Here is a 21573-nt window from a genome sequence, read left to right on the forward strand (position 1 = left end):
TCTGTTTATTCTATTCAATTTTCAAGTAGGCATCAGCCACCCTGAACAAAAGTGATTCATTATTATTTCTGCATTTTTGTAAATACTGTAATATTAGCCATAGAAGTAAATAAAGATTGCCGAGGGCCATGAGCAACATGATTTTTGTGTACATAAAATATGGTGTTTCAGGTTGTTTGAGGTAATATTGTATGTTTGTTTTGTATAAATATTTTATTGTAATGGACTTAAGAGACTATAGAGGCGTGTACCAAACCTCTTTGGAGTTTGATAGTGTTCAAGAACTTATTTTCAAATTGAGAACAAATTTTGAAAAATTCCATCTATCACCATTTTGACGCAATTATTCTTAATATAGGTACCTATTGAAAATTTTCAAGAGGACTACATATTTTTGATACATTTTTTTTTCAAAATTAATGGTGTAATTTGTCCAATACTGTAATTGTAAGTATTTCCATTAAGTATCTAAAGAATCATAATGTTTTTAACCCGCTTTCAAGTTTTTAGCCTTTAGAAAAGGAAATTTCTGTAGTTGGACTTTCATGAATCATGATCTTGATCGCTACACATTTCTTCATAAAATATCGCGAGCAAAATACGGCTAGACTAGATCATCATTATTAGTATAGGCCGTGCAATACTTTATGATCGCTCGGCAGATATGGAAGAGGAGACGCATTGTGCGCTTTTTAGGGCCTTCGCTAGCTAGGCAGACGGCGCAAATATAGTGTGCGCCAGCCTCAGCTGTCGTAGGCGATAAAGCCCTCAGCAAACGTGTCTGTGGCTGTTTCCACACACGCCGCAGCGGCACCACCACCGCGGTGGTGCTCTGCTGCAATACTCATCCTTGTATTTCTATGAGCCCTTACACACGGCGCCGCAGCGGTAGCGGCAAATAGAAATACAAGGATGAGTAATGCCGCTGCGGCGTGTGTGGAAACGGCCTTTGTTGGGGTAAAGATTTTATCTTAATTCGACGCGATAGGAGTGCGAAAGCTATATACTTGTGAGCGTCTGAAAGAGACAGCACTGATAGATCAATGCACTAGACATGCTCAGCGACCAGACTCCAGACTACATATCTTGCCCCTTTAGAGATTTACATAAAATTTCTGTTATTTTTTGTTTACTTTTAAGAGAACATGGCGCCCTGTGGATGCACTCGAAAGCTTCGTCGGAGGTGAGAATAACAATTTAATTATTATATTTACCTAAGTAAATCCAAATTACACATTACCAAGTTCAGAACCCTATATCCGCCGCCCCGTGTACGAATTGGGAGTAATCATGCGACCATGTGGACCATGAAGCTAATACAAAGTTTAGTATTGTTTTAGCTTCGTGATGTGGACTGTGGGCAATCAGCATTTTCCATAAATCCACTAAATAAAAATTGTCGATTGGTCGAGTGCTCAAAACCGAATAGTTGCTGTTCGGTTCGAAATTTCTAATCATAGAATTCGATGATGACTTTTTAACATAATAATTTTGTTTTTATTCCAGAAGAAAGATGCGGTAAGTGCTTGGAATACCTTACCTATATTATGGAAACCATGATTCACTTCGGGCATCGGCAGGTACCAGTAGCCACTCATTAGCGATGAGTCGTTTCGATCCATTCCAAGAAGAAACAACAACGATCTTGCAAATTAAATACCCCTAGGTATAATAATAATGAAAACAGGTAAGCATTACTCTAAACTCTTAATTATGCACTTAAGATTATATATCTGACATATTTTAATTTAATGAAATTGGTAGTATAATAGCGATTAATTGAGCTTATTGTCCCTTTGTTTAAGTTTATATTAATTATTAGAAAGGAAAATAAATTCATCTGATAGGTACACTGGTTCATCTTTAACCTCCGACGCAATATTTACTGATACTTTGGAAACTTGCATCCCGGAAAAATGTACGGTTCAGTTGTAATAGTTAGTTGCGACTTGCGGCCTGCGGGCGACATCTAGTGACTAGTGTTATTATAAAGCAAGATGTTGTGTTTACAGTAAGACGCGGTGTCGCTCGAAGAGCGGGCGCTTCAAGCGTTGCCGCTGCGGCGATCGCCGGTACCCCATCCGCAACGTTACGCGCCGCCGCTCTCGCTGTCGCAGCCGACGCCGGAGTCGGTAAGACAGTAGATAATATGCAGCTACTTTACCACAGCTTGAGTTTAGATAATTATAACCGTAAATCTCCTCGCTCTGTAATATTTAATCTGTTAATATACAGGGTGCAATTAAACCTTCCTGCCAATTTTTTTCCAGGACTTAGGTATCACTAAGTGAGTCCATTTATCCAAAAAAAATTGGACGTTATTTTTTTTCAATGACATATTTTATCCCATTTAAAATCGTTACAGAACGGTCACTCGCGGCGCGGGGGAATGAGAGGGGGTAACGCGCGGGGTCACATCACGCGCGGGCGACGCGTCGTGTCCATTAATTGTAGTGTATTTTAGGAAAACTTTCGGAAGCTATTTCTCAACATATTAGTACTGAGTGATTATAAAAGAAAAAATACATGTATTTTTATTTTTAACGAGGATCAATATATCAAAATTTGGCAGGAAGGTTTAATTGCACCCTGTATAATATTGTCTGCCTATATAGCTATGGAGAAGTCAAGTCGGGTCACAAAATTTTTATAGACCCCCGTTATCGACTCGTGTACCCTCATTTTTCGTCCACGCAAGCGTAGACCCCTGTCGGGCTCATGTGGACCCCTGGGGGTCCACCTGGACCACTTTGGGAATCAATGCTCTAGAGCCTACCATTTTACCGCAAAACTAGTGCCCACACGGAAATGAAGTCAACGGGCAAAGGGTGGCCGCGAGGAGAGCCGGCTTGTCCGAGGCCATATAGGTCCAAACCACAACATTGCGTGGCGGCCTCGTATCGAAAAAAAAATCGGACCAGTAGTTAAGTTCGGCCAAACCTGCGCGTCAGTAACGCGGTGACGCCCGGGACCTGTGCGGGACCCGCTTGGCAGTCGCTTTGGTCGCGTAGGTTTGGCCGAAGCCAGTGTTGCGATGTTTTTCAAAAATACATCTGTTTCTAAGGTCATAGGGTGCATTCTGCGTCGTCGTAGATGTTAACCCTATAACGGGTCACCCACATACATCTACCTATTACATCACAAAAAATTGGATTTTGAATAAAATACTTTAATTAATATTAATAACATATTGTTTTTGTGTAATAAGTTTTTTGTTCTTCCAGGTACCAGACGCGATGTCGGTCGCGGTCGGGCTCCTTCAAGCGGTGCCGATACTGCGATAAACGATACAAGATCCGACGCTGAGCTGGTCGGTTTGTTTAAATATAAAATTAAATAATATAATATTAAGTATAGAGTATACAGGGTAATACTACTATCTACTACAAAACAAAGTAATAATACTAATTAGGATGTGCCCTGTGTATGAGTCCCCTGTTGCAGCTGTATACATAGAGTTGGCTGTGAAAGTAGCAGAGTGCTGAAAGAGCATCTTTTTTTTAACTTTTTAATATAAAATGCTCTTTCAGCGCTGCTACTTTCACAGTGAACACAATATAAATATAGGTACACATTATACACACCCTATATATCGTATTATCACTTTGTTTTGCTACACCTGACCCCTGTATAAATAAGGTAAGTTCTACTAAATACTTAAGATTGCACGGCGAAAATGGAAGAGAAATACTTTTCTTTTTCGGCGCAGTGTTTAAGTTCTCTTTTGGTGGGACGACTGGACGAGGAGTGACTGTGAGACGACGGGGGCGGAAACACGCTATTGGTAGATCAGTATAAGTTCAGTAGTAGTAGATCGCGACCAGCCTCGCGTCCCTTGGACCACGAGGAGTATTTAGGATAAATTACGAGGTTTGATACTCGTATTTAAAAAATTAAGACGTATAAAAATTACTAGCTATTTGACCGAGCTTTGCTCGGTAAAAACACGAATAAAATGGCATTTTCTAAAAATGATTCTTAGCTAGATCTATTTATCGCCCCCGAAACCGCCTATATACCAAATTTCATGAAAATCGTTGGAACCAATTCCGAGATTCCCGTGCGTCATCAATCAGGGCCTCGCAATACATATCTTGCCCGCATCTAAATTTGGTCTTGCCCCGCAGCCCGCCACTGAACGCGACCATACGATGGCACATTTTAGTAAGTATACATGTGGCAAGTACCCCCTTCAGTTTTGCCTTGCGATCTGCTCCACTAGGGGCACTAGGATACTTTCTAGGTACGCAAGACCTACATTTGATGTGGGCAAAATATATTTTGCGAGGCCCCCTGGTGGATACTGCAAGGAGACGGATTAGTTGTTGTGAGATTTTTTGGTATGTAGGTACTCTTAAATCCTAAAAAAGACGCGCCGTCCAAGAGGGTGCGAGGCCCCTAGGACCGCGAGGCCGTGGGCAGTCGCCCACACCGCCCACGCCTTACGCCGCCTCTGTACGAGCGGCACCCGTTTATTGCGCGAACACATGGGCACTTTAACATCTTCATAATTTGTTTAATGAATTCTTATTTATGTTTCAGTGCCACGCCAAACTCGTGCAGCATTGAAGTTCCTGACTCCTCAGACTTTTTTATTACAAACATTTGTTTCGGCTACAATATTATTTATATAGTTTAAAATTTGTTTTATGAGTGTTTTGTTTGTTTTTTACTGTTTTTAATATATCATTATTTTGAAACGTATGGCGTTATTATTAATTCGTATTCGTTCACTGTATCTTCTGATGGAAACAAAGCCATGGTTAAAGTGGGTTAAAGTGACACGGCGCCGCAGCGGCAGCGTTTTTCGCCGCTGCGGCGCCGTGTGCTGTATTAGCGGCATTACGTAGATCGGTGTTCATCTAGGTTGCTTTCTACAAACAAGGATACGCGGATGGAAATAAACGAATGTCAAAATTGTTTTTGTTCCTTCATTCCTAAGTTTATGATATAGTGTTTGTATTTTGTACAATACGGTAATATTATGTTTTAAAATAATATTTTAAGTGCACTTCAGTCGCTCTCTAAGGCGCGAATGACGATGGGCCGCTCGTCGCGACCATTCATGATCAGACTTGCCCGTGTCCGCGCGGCGTGCGGGTAATGCGATCTCGCGGACAGGCTGCGGGCACGGGCCTACGGGCATGTCTGTGCCCGTACCTAGGAATTAGGCGGGTCCAAACCAAGCGAGCCGCCGCGGCCGAGGCCCACCGCGCGCGCCAAGCGAGCAGCCGCGGCCGAGGCATGCTCGCCGAGGGCAAGGCGGACGGGCGTACACAGCAAGGTTGCCTCGCTCCAACAGCCCGAGCCGCTCAGTTGAGCACAAAGACACGATGGTACCAAAACATGTGACGTCCACACTGCGCGCGGCAACGACTGAGGCGCCTTTGAGCATTTCAAAAAACAGACACCGCTCGGCTCGGATGCGCGCGCGCTCGCCCGAGCGTGAGCATGCGCCCGCCTCGGGAGAGCAACGTCCACACCAAGCGAGCGTACGGCGCATGCCGCGCGAGGCGGGCCGCGGCCGAGGCGGCTCGCTTGGTCCTCCTATTAGCCGCCATTTCAAAAAACCGACTCGCTTGGTGTGGACCCGTCCACACCAAGCGAGTCGGTTTTTTGAAATACTCAAAGGTGCCTCGGTCGTTTGCCTCGCGCAGTGTGGACGTCACATGTTTTTGTTTGTGCCGCGGTTAAAAATGAACGATCAGAGTCGACAACTAATTAGTTTATACGCCGCAAATGTATGGCTTTGGGATGCCAGGGATCCCAATTACACTAACAGAGGGATGAGGGAAGATTCTTGGAGAAAAATCAACCGCAAAATGAATATTCCTGTTAAGGATCTAAAAAAATGGAGTCGTTGTTAGGATCATACAGACGAGATTCTCCTATTTTTTATATTTGTGTATAGCAAAATAAAAGCATATTAAGCTACCATGGCTGTGCATACGTGCGGTGCCATCGTGTCTTTGTGAGTAATGGCTCGGGCTGTTCGAGCGAGGCAACCTTGCTGTGTACACCCGTCCGCGTCACCCTCGGCGAGCATGCCTCGCCCGCGGCTGCTCGCTTGCCGCGCGGCGGGCCTCGCCCGAGGCGGCTCGCTTGGTGTGGACCCGCTTAATGACGAGCGGACATGCGACAGACCTGCCCGTGACGGGCGGCCTGGAACGACTAGCGGGCGGCCCGGTAGTCAATTCCCCGATAAGGGCAAATACTAAATAGAAACCAAGTATGTAATGGAACGGCACCGCCGCGGCGTGTGTGTAAACAGCCTTATAGCAAAAAGGAATAATTTTTTAACAAATAATTTGCTATTGCTTTACATTGCTATACATATAAATAAAATTGGAGTGTCTGTTTGTAATATTCAAAGAACCGTTTTTTACTAAATGCTTAAGAATGTTTATAGGGTACAGACACCAAAACAACATTTTTTACAATTTTTGTCTGTATGTCTGTCTGTTTGTTCCGGTTAATCTCTGAAATGGCTGGAGCGATTTTGACGGGACTTTTTTAGGCACATAGCTGATGTAGTAAGGAATAACTTAGGCTACTTTTTAACCGACTTCCGAAAAGGAGGAGGATATATTTAACTTTTTTTATAAAGAAACCTTTTAAAAGGGGATTTTTTTTCTCTTTTTTATTATCTTTGTTATCATCACATTTTGCTGTCGCGAAGTCGCGGGCAATAGCTAGTTCACATATATATTTTTATTTAGTGGATTCCCCCCAGATGCCAGAAAAGCCAATAAAAATGTTAAATAAAAATATATGGTAAAGAAATTATGCAGAGTCAATCAATAAAAAAATACCAATAACTTAGCTAGTATAAAATAAGTATATTTCATAAAAGCAGTAAAAACAAAGTGTGGTCCCATGATTCTTAATAAGCTATTTACATATTGTCCCTCATTTATTCAACTGAAAAGAAAAGCCCAGCAAATTGCTTTCTATAAAATGTAGTATCTCTATTATTATATATTTTTAGTGCAATGTAGCCTCAGGGAACATTAATATTAATTTATATTCTTTGCCTTAGAAAAGTAATAATATTTAGGTACACCTCAAGCCCTATGTGGTACTTACAACTAACATAGGTATAACCACAAAATGAACAGATGAACAATCACAACATTTGAGACTAATAAGGCATCAATTTGATTTAGCAAATCACTAACAAACTATTCATCTTTCCAAATATAACCACCCAATCTGTACACTTGTCTCAGGTCCCACTTGAATATTCTTTTGCCTTGCCCTTTGCCACCGGCCCCCGCTATAACAATAAGGGGCATCAGATGTTCAGCAGCGTGGGGGGGATGAGCCTCTCTTGCTCCTGGTTGTTTATCCCATACTAGCAACTTCTTTTTTCGCTCCTCATTCTCTGAGGTACAGGCACTCTCTAGGAAGCCATCAAACTCTTTATTTACAACTGAATCTCGAGTTCTTCCGTACATGAACTCCCGCATGTTATGATACGACATTCCCGAGCCAAACACGGCGACACCCTCCTTACGGAATTGATACAGCACCTCCCCAAGTTTGTAATGGTCTTCCGGATCCTGACTTTTCAACACCGAGATTTGAACTATAGGCACATCTGCCGCTGGATTGATGAGTAACATAGGTACGAACACCCCATGGTCCCAGCCACGTTTTGGGTCTAGTTTAGCATCTATGCCTGCACTCTTTAGGGAGTTATGTATCCGTTTAGCGAGCTCGGGATCCCCGGGCGCGTCGTACCTGTACTTGTAGGTTTCCGGAGGAAAGCCGTAGTAGTCGAAATACAGGTCGTGATGTTCCGCAGATGATATAGTAACTTTGCTTTCCTCCCAGTGTGCGGTCACCAGAATAATAGCCTTTAACTCCTTAAGGTTAACGTGTTTCTTTACCTCGTCGCGAAGGAACTGCGTGAGACCCGCGCTCTCCTTGTCGCCCATGAGCGGCATGGGACCGCCTCCGTGGTTGACGAACACGGCCGGCGCGAGCACTGCCATCCTCTTCGTGGTATTAGTAAACTGACGTATTATATTCATAGAAAGTAAAGTCATAAAAACTATAAAACCGACGTGTACGAGGACCGATAATGTATTGAGAATGATCATGAAGGCTTAAGGAAGAAATCTTACTTATGAACAATAGTAATTATCTCATTACTTGACTCATGAGTCATGTAGGCCACGACCTTGCGTTCGCTTAAATTATTACAGAGTAGCTGGTTATTTTCATACTTATTTGCTACGAATAAGACAGGAAAACCGTAAGAAAACCATAGAAATAAATGTTTCGTAACAATAAAAACAAAGAAAATGACATATTAGTTTGACATTTGACACTTTCGGACAGTCACATGCTGACAAATGACACTTTTGAGTTTTGAACGAAAATCATCCTCGGATTTTAATCATTGTCCTCGGAATACGTTTTTGGACGACTTTGTGACAAAGAAAGCAATGGCAATAGACAAAGATAGAAATATTTTGTTCGTGCCTTCGTGATTTAGAAATGGCGTCTCTGTGAGTTGTCCTTTTCGCACAAATATTACGATTTTATTCAAACCAAAACAAGAAAAATCTGTTTACAAACCGTGTAATATAATTTTCTGTATTACTCCAAAGCCGTATTTAATCTTATAATGATCCAACGTGTTAAAATGTGACCATGACTGATATCGGGCAAGGCGTTTCGATTTTAGTCCTCAAAATTTCCAATTTATCTAATAAATCCTGGGTCAAATATAATTTGGGGCCACTTTAGTGCAAAGTACTAGATAACTCTATAAAAAATGGATAAAAAGGGTAAGAAGAAAACTGTCATAAAACGAAAGGCCGACGACTCGGGCGAAGGCGAGAAAAAGCCGAAAATGGTGAACCGAGCGAAAGCCGAAGAGGAGAAGGACAAAGTGGAGGTGGTGAATCAGGTGGTGGAGGTTCCCGTGGAGCAGGGGCAGCAGGTGGTACACACGGGGCAGCTGGTGGAGGGGAACTTCGAGCAGCCAGTGTTCGTGAACATGAAGGGCGAGCCGGTGCAGCTGGGCCCCAACACGGTGATCCTGTACGAACAGAGCGGGAACCCCTCGAACTTCGCGTTCGGCGGCATGTGGACCATGGACTCCTCGGGCCGGATTGTGATGGCGGAGACGATTTATGACGTGAAAGGGGAACCCGAAGAAGAGAGTGCTACTTTCGTTCAGAACGCCACAGAAGTTAGCAGTGTAAGTTTCTGATTGAATGATTTTTGAGGAAAAGGGTTCCATATCATTGCAAAAAGTATTAATTACAAGCTAAAGTTGAAGTTTTTATGACCTATTAGTATATAAATAACTAAAATGGCCATTCACCAATGGCTTTTATGTGGCAATAATTAATATTAGTAATTATGTTATCATAATATATATGAAATCCAATACAGTTTTTGTTAGATTTTTTAAGTATTCCAATATTTACATATTGCATTTTAAGTTTGTATATATGTATATAATGTATATCTGTATATTTTGGATTGTATTTTTAAGTTGTTAGATTGTTATCCTATTATTAAATATTCCAGCAACCAATAGAAGAGACGAGTACGACATATCAGCAGTTTGAACTGAGCAACAACAGCCAGGTGGAACAGGAGTATGAGGTGGCCATTATTGAGAACACAGAAGATACATCAAACAGGTTAGGGCATTTTATTGTAGCAATGGTCAAAACCCACATATATAACTTTGTGATGGTAAATGTCTCGTGAGGACCGCATTATCTTGGTTGATTCTATTTTAATTTCATAATAGGTAGTAATTCATATAAATATTCTGTATGGGGTTGCAGAGAATGCAATGTTCATAAAATGTTTAATAAAACTTTTCTAAGAAAAATAAGCAAACTTTGCTATTATTAAATTGGGCAATTTATTGTATCTGCTATATTTAATGATTGAGATTGTGTTATTTTTGTATGCAGCATACAAAAATATCACAATCATAGTTAAATGATGTATGAATAATGTATATTCCAGGCCTACGGAGACGCAGGTGATCACAAATGAAGCTCAGCTCCAAGCACTCGGAGCGGCGGCGATGCGCTGGTTGAACCAGAAATACGACTTTGTTGTGAGGAAACTACAACTCAATTATGGTATGAGTTTTATAATATATTTTATACTCATAAAATTTATTGTTACATGTAATAAGAATTTTACTTGTAATTTACTTTTTACTTACATTTACCTACAAAAACATTATATGTACATACATACAATAATATTTTGGTTCTGTATAATATCTCACAGTCTTCCAGTTAATTTGGCCAGATAACTCAACAAACAGTATAGTAGCTTTAAATACTGTGATTTCTGAATAACACCAGGCTAAGTACTTCTTAAATAAAATAAAAAAATACAATGTACTGTAACTACACTGTTCATTTGAATACCAAAGCTTGTTGTTTTTATATGTAAATACTAAAATTTTGTAGATGCTGGGGTGAAGCTCCTACACTCACAGTCGGGGTGCATACAGTGTGTGTATCTCACCACTCCAAGCATGCAGATGGCGTTCAACGCTGTGCCGCAGTTCTTGTGTATTGAGACAGGTATTTTCTATCTATTCCTGCTGTCTTGTCGACATACTAAATTGTCGATTTAGTATGTAAAAATATATATTGTCATAGAACATGTTTTTACATTGTCATAGAACAGGTTATTTGTATGGGCGAATACCAGCTTCATGAATTTTCCCATACAAAAGTGAAAAATAACTCTTTTAGCACTGCTACTTTCACAGTTATCTCTATACAGGGGACTCATATACACACCAAAGTATTAAAACTTAGTTTTGTTACACCCTGTATAAAATAAAAATAAATAAAATAAAATATCTTTTTATTCAAAATGAGTATCATGAATCATGATACACTTTTTGAAAGTCAAACGAAGAAACTATGATGCCTACCGCCGGTTCGGGAACTACCCCGCCGAGAAGAACCGGCGTAAGAAACTCGCACGGGGCCATCTTTTACTAAAAAAATGGAAAATTACAATGTTATGGCTTACAGCTATGTAACAAAAAAGAAAAGTAACCTGCATGGAGCCACCCTATTCCCAAGGTGTGCTGTCCTCGAAGAAATCATTTACTTTATAATACGCTTTAGCACACAAACATTTTTTAACTGCTTTTTTAAATTTGTTTAAAGGTAGATTTTGAACATTTTCTGGGATTTTATTGTATAGGCGTGTATACATTGGCTTTAAAAGGATTTGCTTATTTTGGCTAGTCTGAAGTCTGAACATTGGTATTGCTAACTTGTTCTTATTTCTAGTATTTATATTATGATTATCACTTTTCTTTTTGAAAATATTTATGTTCTTTCTAACATATAAGAGATTTTTCCAAAATGTGTATATTCTTTAATATTTATATTACAGGTATAGAATTCAACAGTCCTATGACGGGTGTAGTGGGGTCTGCCACGCCGCTCGTCAAGCACAATGTCACTCTGTTCCTGGCTGAGGACGGCAACGGAAAATCCGTTATAGTTAGCGCAGGTATGAACTCAATATTCACTAGCCTATACTTTTGTTTATGTTGAAAAATTTCTGTAGGTATATTAGACATTCAAATCGGAAGAAGTGAGTATGCTTTTGTGATACCATGTAAGCTGCAATTAAGTTTAAGAGGCCTAGATGATGGATTGGCTAGTCACATGTGTACAATATCCACCGAGTATAATAGCTACGTGAAGTGTCGCGTCGCTCCGCAATTACTGTCTCTTCGGGCCAGGCCACAACATTGCGTTGCGCTTGCGGCGTCGTATCGCAAAAACAATATCGCAAAATTTCATATAGTATAGCACTCTTTCATCGGAAATTTTCACGATGCGTTATGCGGTGTCGTAGATTTATACGTTGCGACGCCGCAGCGCAGTGTTGTGGCCTGACCCTTAGTGCAGTCTCGCCGTTAAGCTCTGTGCGGTTACACAATGGATACGCTATTCCATCTTGTCCTTATCTGTAAAACTAATTTTGAATGTGTAAAACAAGAACAAAACATTGGTAAAAAAATCTTTACAGAAATATATTTTTGGATTCAAGTATTGTTGTGTCTGTAGGAATATCGACGCTGATCGGCGACGACCTGACGTGGCTGCTGGAGACGTTCAAGTCGTGCAACCCCGCGTGGAAGCAAGTGCGCTGCGTCGTCATCGACCCGACGCGCAGCCAGCATGTGAGTTAAAAAATATTCATGTTTCATGTTTGCACTAAAAACACACACTTAATTGATTTTTTTTTTTTTTATTTATTTATTTATAACACCTGAGGGCTAAGCTCAAGTTTAACTTTAAGAGGATACACCAGGGGCGAGAGAAATTGAAAATAGGTATTTGAAAATGTATTGCTGTCTCACCCATCTCAAGTCTCCCACCGCAGAGCGCGATAGAGACAACACGACAAAAGTTCTAATAAAAGAACAAAAAATCTTCGATTCGTTGTCCGCTGATTCCTTCTCCAAAACTTAACCGATTTAAATATTTTTTTCATTAAGAATTAAAGCAAGGCTTGAGCTGTGTTCCTATGTTTTATTTTTTTTTGTATATTCTAGCCAGTTTTGTTTTCTGGGTGTTTGAACACAGAGGAAAATCTGGCCATTTTTTTGGGTTTTTGGTCGTTCTTATCTTTTTTAACAATTAAATTATGAAAAAAAAGAAAACATAGGGACATGCTAATAGTGGCCATAGATATTCAGGAAAAAAATTATAACTCTACCGGCATTATCCAGGGAGGAAACAGGGGACAGCGTTTGAATGGAAAAACGGCGGTGTGGAATCCTCTTAAGCTTCAACGCTCAATCCTATTTCGTAACCAAGTTAAGAGACATAATAAGGATACACTTACTGCAAATAAAGACTAATTTAACCTCCATCTTCAAAATTCTTTTAGCCACTTTAATATGGAAATAAATGACACTGAAACTATTTGTAAAAATATTACAGATAGCATCGACATCGCAAATAAAAAAATCAAACCTACGAAAACTTACTCAAGAAACGTTAAATATAACAGATAAAAGATCAAAACTAGTAAAAGGAACAATGGAATACAATATTCTTGATAAAGTAGTAAAACGTAAAATAAGACAGGATTTAAGAAAATTAAATACATTAATAAAAAAAGCTCTGGAAGAAAATAGTTCACTGAGGGTAGTGAAAAACGGAGCAACCAAAACCAAGTACTGGATTTGATATTGAATGTACTGTCACTTCTTGGTGGAAATTCATCTTCAATTAAATAATTATATACACTATCCTTGCACTTATTCCACTTTAAATAATAAAGTGGAATAAGTTCTGGATTACTGATTTAAATTATGTTCACCAGAGCGTGTGCAGCGCGTTCCCGTCGGCGCACGTGTCGTGCAGCGTCTGGCAGGCGTCGCGCGCCGCCGCCGCGCGTGTCGTCGCCGACAGCCGCGACCACGGCGCCGCAGTCGCTGCGTTCGCCGCCGACGACGTCGCCGCGCGCTGCAAGACGTACGCGCTCGCGTTGCTGCGCGGTGACCACACGCCCGCTCAGCTGCAGGTAACACTGATATATACGCTTTGACAAAGACCGCAAAGTATTGCTAGTGGCCCCATTCAGTTGTCGCCCCACCGATGAGAACTAAAATTCAAACACTGCGTCTTTTTTTCTTCCATTTCTGTCGAGCGTTCTTCAAGATGTGCCCGGGTTATAGTTTAAACTTGAAAGGGATACAAGTTTATTAATTATTTATTGCATCATGATAATGTATCTGAAACTGAATGATTGCAGGTTCTGAAGCGCAGTATAATCGGCACGGGCGCGGGCACGCTGCGGCTGTGGGAGGTGCTGACGCGGCCGGGCGGCGCCATCGCGCGCCTCGACGCCTGGCTCGAAGCCGACAACTACACTAATATATTACACAAGGTGTGTACTGTACTGGGTGCTGAGGCGCAGTATAATCGGCACGACCACGCATCGCCTGTCTCTTTGGCTCAGTTACGAAACTGGCGTCACGTTATTTAGACGTGTGATAGCTATGTTAGTTAAGTGGGAGTGAACGAAGCAAGCATGATGGGTTCAATGCTTGTCTATGCACCCATCACAGAGAACAATAATGCTACATGATGCCTTGAACAGAATTATAGTCGTCGGTCGAGGTATGTGTTTCAAATCAGTTCTAGATATTGATTTCTTGGTGGATAACCATGGTGTTTTCAATCTTGCAGGGCTTGGAGCGTCTGGTGGGTAAGTTCATGGGTCTGGTGCGCACGCAGCTGCAGCCCGAGGACTTCGTGTCGCTGTTCTTCAACGTCGCCAACCAGCTCGAGGACGAGCGGCGGAGCTTCGCCATCGGCAAGCTGAGGGTACGTTCTATTATACGAGACTTAATGAAAGCCTTTTAAAAAAAAACTTTTACTTGCTGAAAAATAATACAAGAAAATGAACTAACAAGAAATAGAAAATTACAATTGGTTACTAATATTTCGAGACTGAGTTGGAACTGCTCTCCGTCTGACGCTCAAGCAGCATCCCCTTCTATCTCTTGCTTATTTAGAAAAATAGAGAATCATTAGTTAAGCTGTAAGCATTATTGCTTAGGCATCTATTATTATATTGACTGTCGCTTGCATGATCGTGTAGATCATGTAAGCGACAGTCAATTCCGTCAATCATGAATTATGTTTGACTGATGGTGACTGATGGACTGACGAATGGTATTAGACGTTTGTTTAATTCTCTTCAGTTGTCTTGTCAGTCAAGTTGGCGCTCATTGGGGATGGCCTACGTTCAGCAGTGGACGGCAAAATGCTGATATCAGCCTATGACGATGATGATGTGTCAAGCAACATTTATTTGTTTTTTACAGGATACAGAGACGTTGAAGCAGTCTCCGACAGACACCATCACACAGTACGCATACAACCTCATGAGTCACCAGACGAAGCTCGCTCAGCGGTCGTTGGACGACCGGGCTGGCAGGTAAAACTCATTGAAACGATTGTTTCCGAAATGTATAATTAAAGACGTGAGTGGAAGAACCAGATAGCTAATATTTTATAACATAATGAACATTACTAATTTTTTTCCATAGAATTTAAACAAATATTGTAACTTACCTTCTTCATGATCTTGCCATTATATCTGTCTATACATATAAGGCAAGGCAAGGGCCACCAAACAATTTTTATACGGGACCTAGCCATGCAACGCTGCGCTTCTGATTAAAAGGCAAATAGCGATAAAAATCATACTTATTGAGTACTCAATGTCGACAGACGGCACAGCAACGCGGCGATCTGCAAGTACGGCACGTCGACGCAGGAGTGCTCGTGCCTCTTCAGCAAGGTGTTCCGCCTGCCCTGTCGACACATCCTGATGCTGACCACGGAGCTCAAGGTACACATAATATATCCACATTCTGTTGCGTTGCGTCGTCGCAGCACGACGGGTCTTTTCTTACTTAGTATTATCACAAATCAAATTGATAATACTTTAGTAGGGTGTGCATATGTTCCTTTTACCTTAGTCAAAATGCACGATAGTTGAGCAAAACAGTGGACCATGACAGAGTACATAGTCAAAACGCATTCGCTAGTTTTGATAGCAAAGTTAGATGTCAAAAATGTATGTTTGACACAAGTCATAACGCAAACCTGTGTCACATTTTAGCAGTGCGCTATGTCAAATTCCAACCATTTTATGACATCTAACTTAGCTATCGAAACTAGCGGCTGCATTTTGACTAGTACTTTGGTATGTGGTCAAGATCCTCTTGTTTCGCTTAACTATCATAATGAATAAGATATAGAGTAACCCACACCGCTACGGCATTACAGGTGAAGACTCACATCCCGTTCGAGCCGCGGTGGACGGTGCAGCACTGCCTGTTCGGCTGCGAGAACAACCCCGCCGTCACCGCCAACGCCACCGGTATGTTGTGCACATCCTACTTCCCGATGGTCGTTTTTAACACGCTTTTATTAGCTTGGGCTGTATGTATGTAACGGAATCTCTGAGCACGATTTTTACCTACATCCAGTGGTCCACTAAATTCGAAACTTTGAGCCAATGACAATACAATAATTTGTTAAAAAAACACCAAAACTTGAAGAAAAATTTGTTTAGCATTAACAAAGTCGTAACGAAGATAAAAGAAAGAAAAATGAAAACAATAAGTCCTGATTTTGTTAGGGGGATGGACATTAAAAAAAGACGTGAACTTTAGTGATCGAAGCGTGAACGCCATAACTCTACAAAAACGTAAAATATCAACGGAATAACCATGCGGCGCCGGTGACCGATACCTATTGATTTTCAGAGTTTGTGTGTGCGTGGCGTCTTAATTTGGTAAACTTATATTTTGCTCCCTCAACTGGTATTCTATAATAATATCTCTCTAAAATAAATATTTTTCACGTCTTAAGAATTAGAGCAATTTTAATGAAATTCGCTATGGAGTTAACTGATACCCTGGATTAACAAATATCCTGTGTTTTACTATGGCAAAATTAAAAAAAAATCTTAAATAAACCTTGGTTAACACCGCGGGGCATAGGTAGTTGGTTATATTTGTTTAAAGTGAACATTTAAAAAATGTAATGTGATGTAACTCTCGCAGGCAACAGCGGGTTCATGGAGCAGGTGGTGATGGAGACGGCGGACGGGCACCGGCAGGCCATACAGCAGGCGCCGCAGATACACCAGGTGAACACGGACACACTCAACGCTACTACCGTCGAAGAGATCGATTCATTGGCTGATGACAGACCTACGTTAGGGCCACAGCCCTGCGTTGCCGCGTCGTATCACAAAAACAACATCGCACAGAGATGCGTTGCGATGTTGTTTGTTGGAAATTTCCACGATGCGTTCTGCGGTCGTAGATTATAACGATGCGACGACGCAAGGCAGTGTTGTAGCCTGGCCTTTATAAGAAGACACGACCAATTTAGTAGGTCCATCATCTGCCTATCAATCATTTTATCTTGTACAATAATCCAGAATGAGGTTTTCATTGTGTCGATTCAGCGACCAGTGATGCTAGTACTGCTTATTTTAGTATCTCAGAATATCGACGATACAAAAAGAATATATTATGAGAAACAGACGTAATGTTAATAACACTTGTTAATTAATATTGCAGGTGAGCGGCGTCCGGCAGCAGCAGTACGTGTTGACGGCGGCGGGGCAGCCCGCCACGCCCGTCTCGCAGGTAATGTCGACCTCATTATATTATAACTAGGATTATACTATAGAGAATATCTTCATTTAATTACAGTTAAGCTTAGTTAAGTAATTAATATTCGTCTCTGAGTGCGACAGTAACTTGTATAACTTGCGCAGGTGATATTCTGCGGCGGCGGCGTGGGCGGCGTGGGCGGAGTGGGCGCGGTGGGCGGCGGCGCGCCCGTCATCACATCAGTGCTGCCCGCCGGGGGCGCCGTGCTCACGCCGCATCATGCGTTACACCACTAGGGACACACCAGGAGAAAATAGCCAGACATTGGCAGACCTTGACATCGAAGCTAACTGTGGACAAGACACAGCCAGACATGGAAAACCCTTGCCAACACCAGAGTTAACAAGGCGTCAACATACTACTTGTCAGACCCTACAGCAGAAAAGAGCTCCTCAAAATGGACAGATAGCATCAGATACAGAATGCCAGATAGCCTCAAACATGTCTCATGTAGTCAAAGTGCTAAAAAGCAGTAGCCAGTACAGCCAGTCTGACTTCTAATACAGTACAACACTGGCACCTCTAGACACTGCATTCGCTGGTTTGAATTCCTTATTGCTGTACACAAAATTTGTTTCGTGTCTGCGTACTATTAAGGGTCTCCTTCTAGAATATTGTGGGGCGTGGAACTAAACAGCGAAAGAGATATGATCAGTCAGTCGTGACAAAATTAGAAGTTTTCTAAACAAGCATATTTTGTACAGTTATTAGCGAGTAAGAAGTGTAAACTCGTAAAGGACGTTTTAATATAAACCTAAGAGGCATAATGTAACTTTAATCCGTACTTAGGACACCATATTATGTCGATGTATGTCGAAGACAATTTCTTAAGGCTGATACGTGACACTCGCTACGCGGGTAGATTTAAGGGCCAATAACGCGCGTGTACGTTTGTCAACATATTTCCCTAACATAAAAATATGGAAAAATGTACAATTTTTATGTGAAAAGTGACACGTCGCGCCGTTTGGACTCTTCAGCAGTGTGACTCGAGCCTGGGCCAGTTCACATTGCAATGACGACGCTGCATTTGTAAATGACCTATTTAAAATTATTGAACTTTATTTACTACATAAGAAGAACCACAGATATATATCTTGATCTATGTCCGTGAGAAGAACATTGAAATGGTTTGCCGCTTTCAGTGTTGGACTGCTCATTCAAATTTTAAATGGCTCATTTAAAAATACACCGCCACGTCATGGTGCAATGTAAAGTGATCCTAAGGGTCAGTGCACACAGAACGGAACGCACTAGAGAGGATTTTATTATTAACGCACTTCAAAATAAACATTAAAATTAATATACTCAAGTGCGATAAGAGATTCCCGCGTATCCTAGAGTACATACATACATTTTTTGTAATGCATTTTATGCACTTTAGGATTAATTTTTAAAATTTATTTTCAAGTGCGTTAATAAAATCCTCTCCGCTGCGCTCCGTTCTGCGCTGACCCTTAGACCATGCTCAAGAATGGCAAATTGCGGCGTAGCGTCGCGTTGCCATCTAAAGGGCCGGAGCAATGATATTATCAATTATGTGTTGTTACATGCAGTTTGCAGCATGGACGACTGTGAGAGGCGCGGTCTGATCACATAACCTAATGTAATGAGTAGTTAATAGTAAAAGGTGGCTTTCCGTTGCTTGCCGCAAGCGACCGTGACAAAAAAAAAGAAATAAAATGCTATTTTATGACATAGGTTTCATTTTCTTCCGAAATTGGTCTAGCGACCCGAGCCATGAAGTAGCATTTATTTGAATTGTTGTTGGTCGCGATCGCTTGCGGCAAGGATCGAGAAGCCACCTTGAAACATGTAGCATACAAGTGTATGGGATAACGCTATGGTGACTTTTGTAAATACAACCTCAATATAGTACAGTCAGATACAAGAGAGTGTGTAATGTGTATGGATCGTTAATGCTCCGTTTCTGGATTTTCGACAAGAGTTTTTAACGTAGGCATCAAAAGTGCTGGTGGTTTGATAAACTTCTGCAAAACAAACTCTCAGAAACGGGGCATAAAAAAAGTTGAAGTGCTACTCATATATTACAATATTCTTTCTTCTGGCATCAACTTAGTATTATTTTTTTTAACACTGAAGATAATTGAACATGAAAATAATTTATATGTAAAAACTATTGTTAAGGACGCTATCACAAGAATTATGACAAATTTTGGCAGGTCAGTACGAATATCGACGTTAAGGACATTAAAATAACATTCAATATCAGCGCGCCTTGTACAGTGGCGGTTACGACGCTCGCCGCTTTCTTGATAGGGCGAAAATGTATGAAGAAATTTGAGAGAGTTTCTTATTTTTCTTATAAATGGAAATGTTAATTAGTTTTATATAAAATATTTAGCTATTCGTATAGGAGACTAAATAAGTAACAATTTTTTTGTATATTTATTTTCCTTAGTTCAGTGTATTTAGCTATAATGGTACCTAATCACACCCGATTTTTAAAAATATTTTGCGATTATTGTGATGGTTAAAACGTATTTATGTGAAAATTTTGTATACGGCTATAACATTTTTATAGTATAGACGTGGAGATGAATATATTATCTTTCATTTGAAACCAAAATATCCTTGCAGTGTGACTCCTAATTCTTTAAAATGGTACCTGGAAATCGCTGGTATTTGTGAAAAAATGTGATAGCGTCCTTAATACCTACATTCGTATTCGAAGATTCGCCGAACATACTATACCGTTGAGCTAGCGCGTCAGATGCGTTCCATGACTATAACGATATTGTGTCACAAACGGGGAAGATGCATAAATATATTAATTATCTCATTATTTTGCGACATTTTAATATTGTAACTTTCTGTAACACATTCAGAAATTACCCTAAGTATGTTCTTCCTTTGTTTGAGTCTGAAAGTACGTATGACCATGGGCGTACCCAGGTTCTGGGCCAGGGGGGGGCAAATTACCCAGGTTATGGGCCAGGGGGGGGCAAATCAGATTTTCTATAAGCTAGGTGTTTATAAAGAATAAAAAAATAATAATTTTTTGTTGTAAAAATATTGTATTGCAAACAAATGGCAAAAATTTGTTTTCTTAATTTTTAATTTTTATAGATAAAGTACAAAATAATATACTTAGTAGGCACGTCAACATGTTCCAGCTGCCCCCCCCCCCTGCCCCCCCTCGGTACGCCCATGTGTATGACTGTTTTGTATTTTATATTAAAATTTAATTTTGTATCCGACTGTACTGTAAAGTATTTAAGGAATATATTGTTTTTTTATTTATAACAACATTGGGTATTATTTATGTCGTCGTCCCCTTACCTTCTGACATTTATTGAAACCGGGCAAGCAACATACACATGTGTGTCGTTTTACTCCTGTTAAGTGTGTGCGCAGTACAAGGATTGGTCCTTTATTACTTTAATTTCATAACCTAGTGAGATGGATAATAATATCCGATATAACCAGCGAGAGATCAGGCGCAGGACCGACTTTTTACAATAGGGATGATGACAAGGTCAAAGATTAACGAATTTTGTTAATAAAATAAAGAAATCACGGTGAAAAATAAGTGTTCCCAAAATTACAGCTCGATAGCATTTTTATTTTTTTTGTTATGCGCCTTCAAAGTTAGATAATCAAGTCGATTTTTTTTTCAATTACATTTCTTAATATTTGTATACCAATCGATAACTTGCGGCCGTCAAGATTCAGAGGACGCTGGTCCTCCTCCCAGACTGGCGAGCAAATAGCGACTGGCTGTCAATGCAGCTAAGTCCCAAGCGCTCGCCGTCACCAGGAGTCGGGGTTTTCCGGCCCCCCTGAAGATCGGAGATGCCGAGATCCCGTGGGGCAGAACGGCGAAATATCTGGGGGTGATTATCGACCGGTCCCTTTCCATGACAGCCCAGTGCCAGGCAGCGGTGAACGGAGCTAAGGCAGTGTAGCCCAGCTGCACCCGGCCTACTCATCACCGCAGGATGTGGAATGTGTGCGGGAGTGGACCCATACACGTTCCCTTGGTCCCGGCCGGGGCCCGCACGCACCATTTGGATAACCTGCTGCGGCTGATGTTCGATTGTGGCCTGGTCAGGCGTGGTATGGTCTGTTGCTCTTGGTTTTCCCCGCGTTCTGTCGCGGGGGTTTTCCCGTTAAACGGTATATAAGAATGGTATTTTCCCATGCAGAGGGGTATAGCCCCTGGACATGGTTTCCCACCCGGGGCCCTTTCGCGGGCCTTGGCGTGTGGGAAGTTACGACCTCTGCATACACATTCACATCCGACAAGCCAAGCAGATGCATGCGTAAGCCCTGCTCCACCAACACTCCGCTCCAAGCAGTACCAAGTT

General features: G+C 41.2%; 3 protein-coding genes across 4 annotated transcripts; 2 read left to right on the forward strand and 1 right to left on the reverse strand.

The window, feature by feature from the left end:
- Positions 1-42: 42 nt before the first annotated feature.
- Positions 43-4646, forward strand: LOC121740294 (splicing factor, arginine/serine-rich 19-like). 2 transcript variants are annotated; one of them, XM_042132960.1, is made up of 6 exons: positions 43-181; positions 1141-1183; positions 1507-1518; positions 2013-2132; positions 3225-3310; positions 4543-4646. In XM_042132960.1, exons 2-5 carry the CDS (start codon positions 1146-1148, stop codon positions 3304-3306), a joined length of 252 nt encoding a protein of 83 aa, XP_041988894.1. In that variant the 5' UTR covers positions 43-181; positions 1141-1145; the 3' UTR covers positions 3307-3310; positions 4543-4646. The 2 variants fall into 2 exon arrangements, with proteins under 2 accessions (XP_041988894.1, XP_041988893.1); XM_042132959.1 differs by lacking the exon at positions 43-181 and adding an exon at positions 308-447.
- Positions 4647-6821: 2175 nt separating this feature from the next.
- On the reverse strand, positions 6822-8304 carry LOC121740292 (4,5-DOPA dioxygenase extradiol-like). Its single transcript, XM_042132957.1, has one exon. The coding sequence runs from the start codon at positions 8103-8105 to the stop codon at positions 7182-7184; it is 924 nt and encodes a 307-aa protein (XP_041988891.1). The 5' UTR covers positions 8106-8304; the 3' UTR covers positions 6822-7181.
- Positions 8305-8479: 175 nt separating this feature from the next.
- On the forward strand, positions 8480-17596 carry LOC121740291. Its single transcript, XM_042132955.1, has 15 exons — positions 8480-9214; positions 9550-9665; positions 10003-10121; positions 10461-10577; positions 11410-11529; positions 12093-12208; positions 13360-13560; positions 13792-13926; positions 14229-14366; positions 14870-14982; positions 15279-15399; positions 15840-15933; positions 16622-16707; positions 17147-17215; positions 17347-17596. The coding sequence occupies exons 1-15, from the start codon at positions 8786-8788 to the stop codon at positions 17476-17478; spliced, it is 2106 nt and encodes a 701-aa protein (XP_041988889.1). The 5' UTR covers positions 8480-8785; the 3' UTR covers positions 17479-17596.
- The last annotated feature ends 3977 nt before the right edge of the window (positions 17597-21573 follow it).

This window comes from Aricia agestis, chromosome 3 (assembly GCF_905147365.1).
Source record: "Aricia agestis chromosome 3, ilAriAges1.1, whole genome shotgun sequence".
Classification (NCBI taxonomy): domain Eukaryota; kingdom Metazoa; phylum Arthropoda; class Insecta; order Lepidoptera; family Lycaenidae; genus Aricia; species Aricia agestis.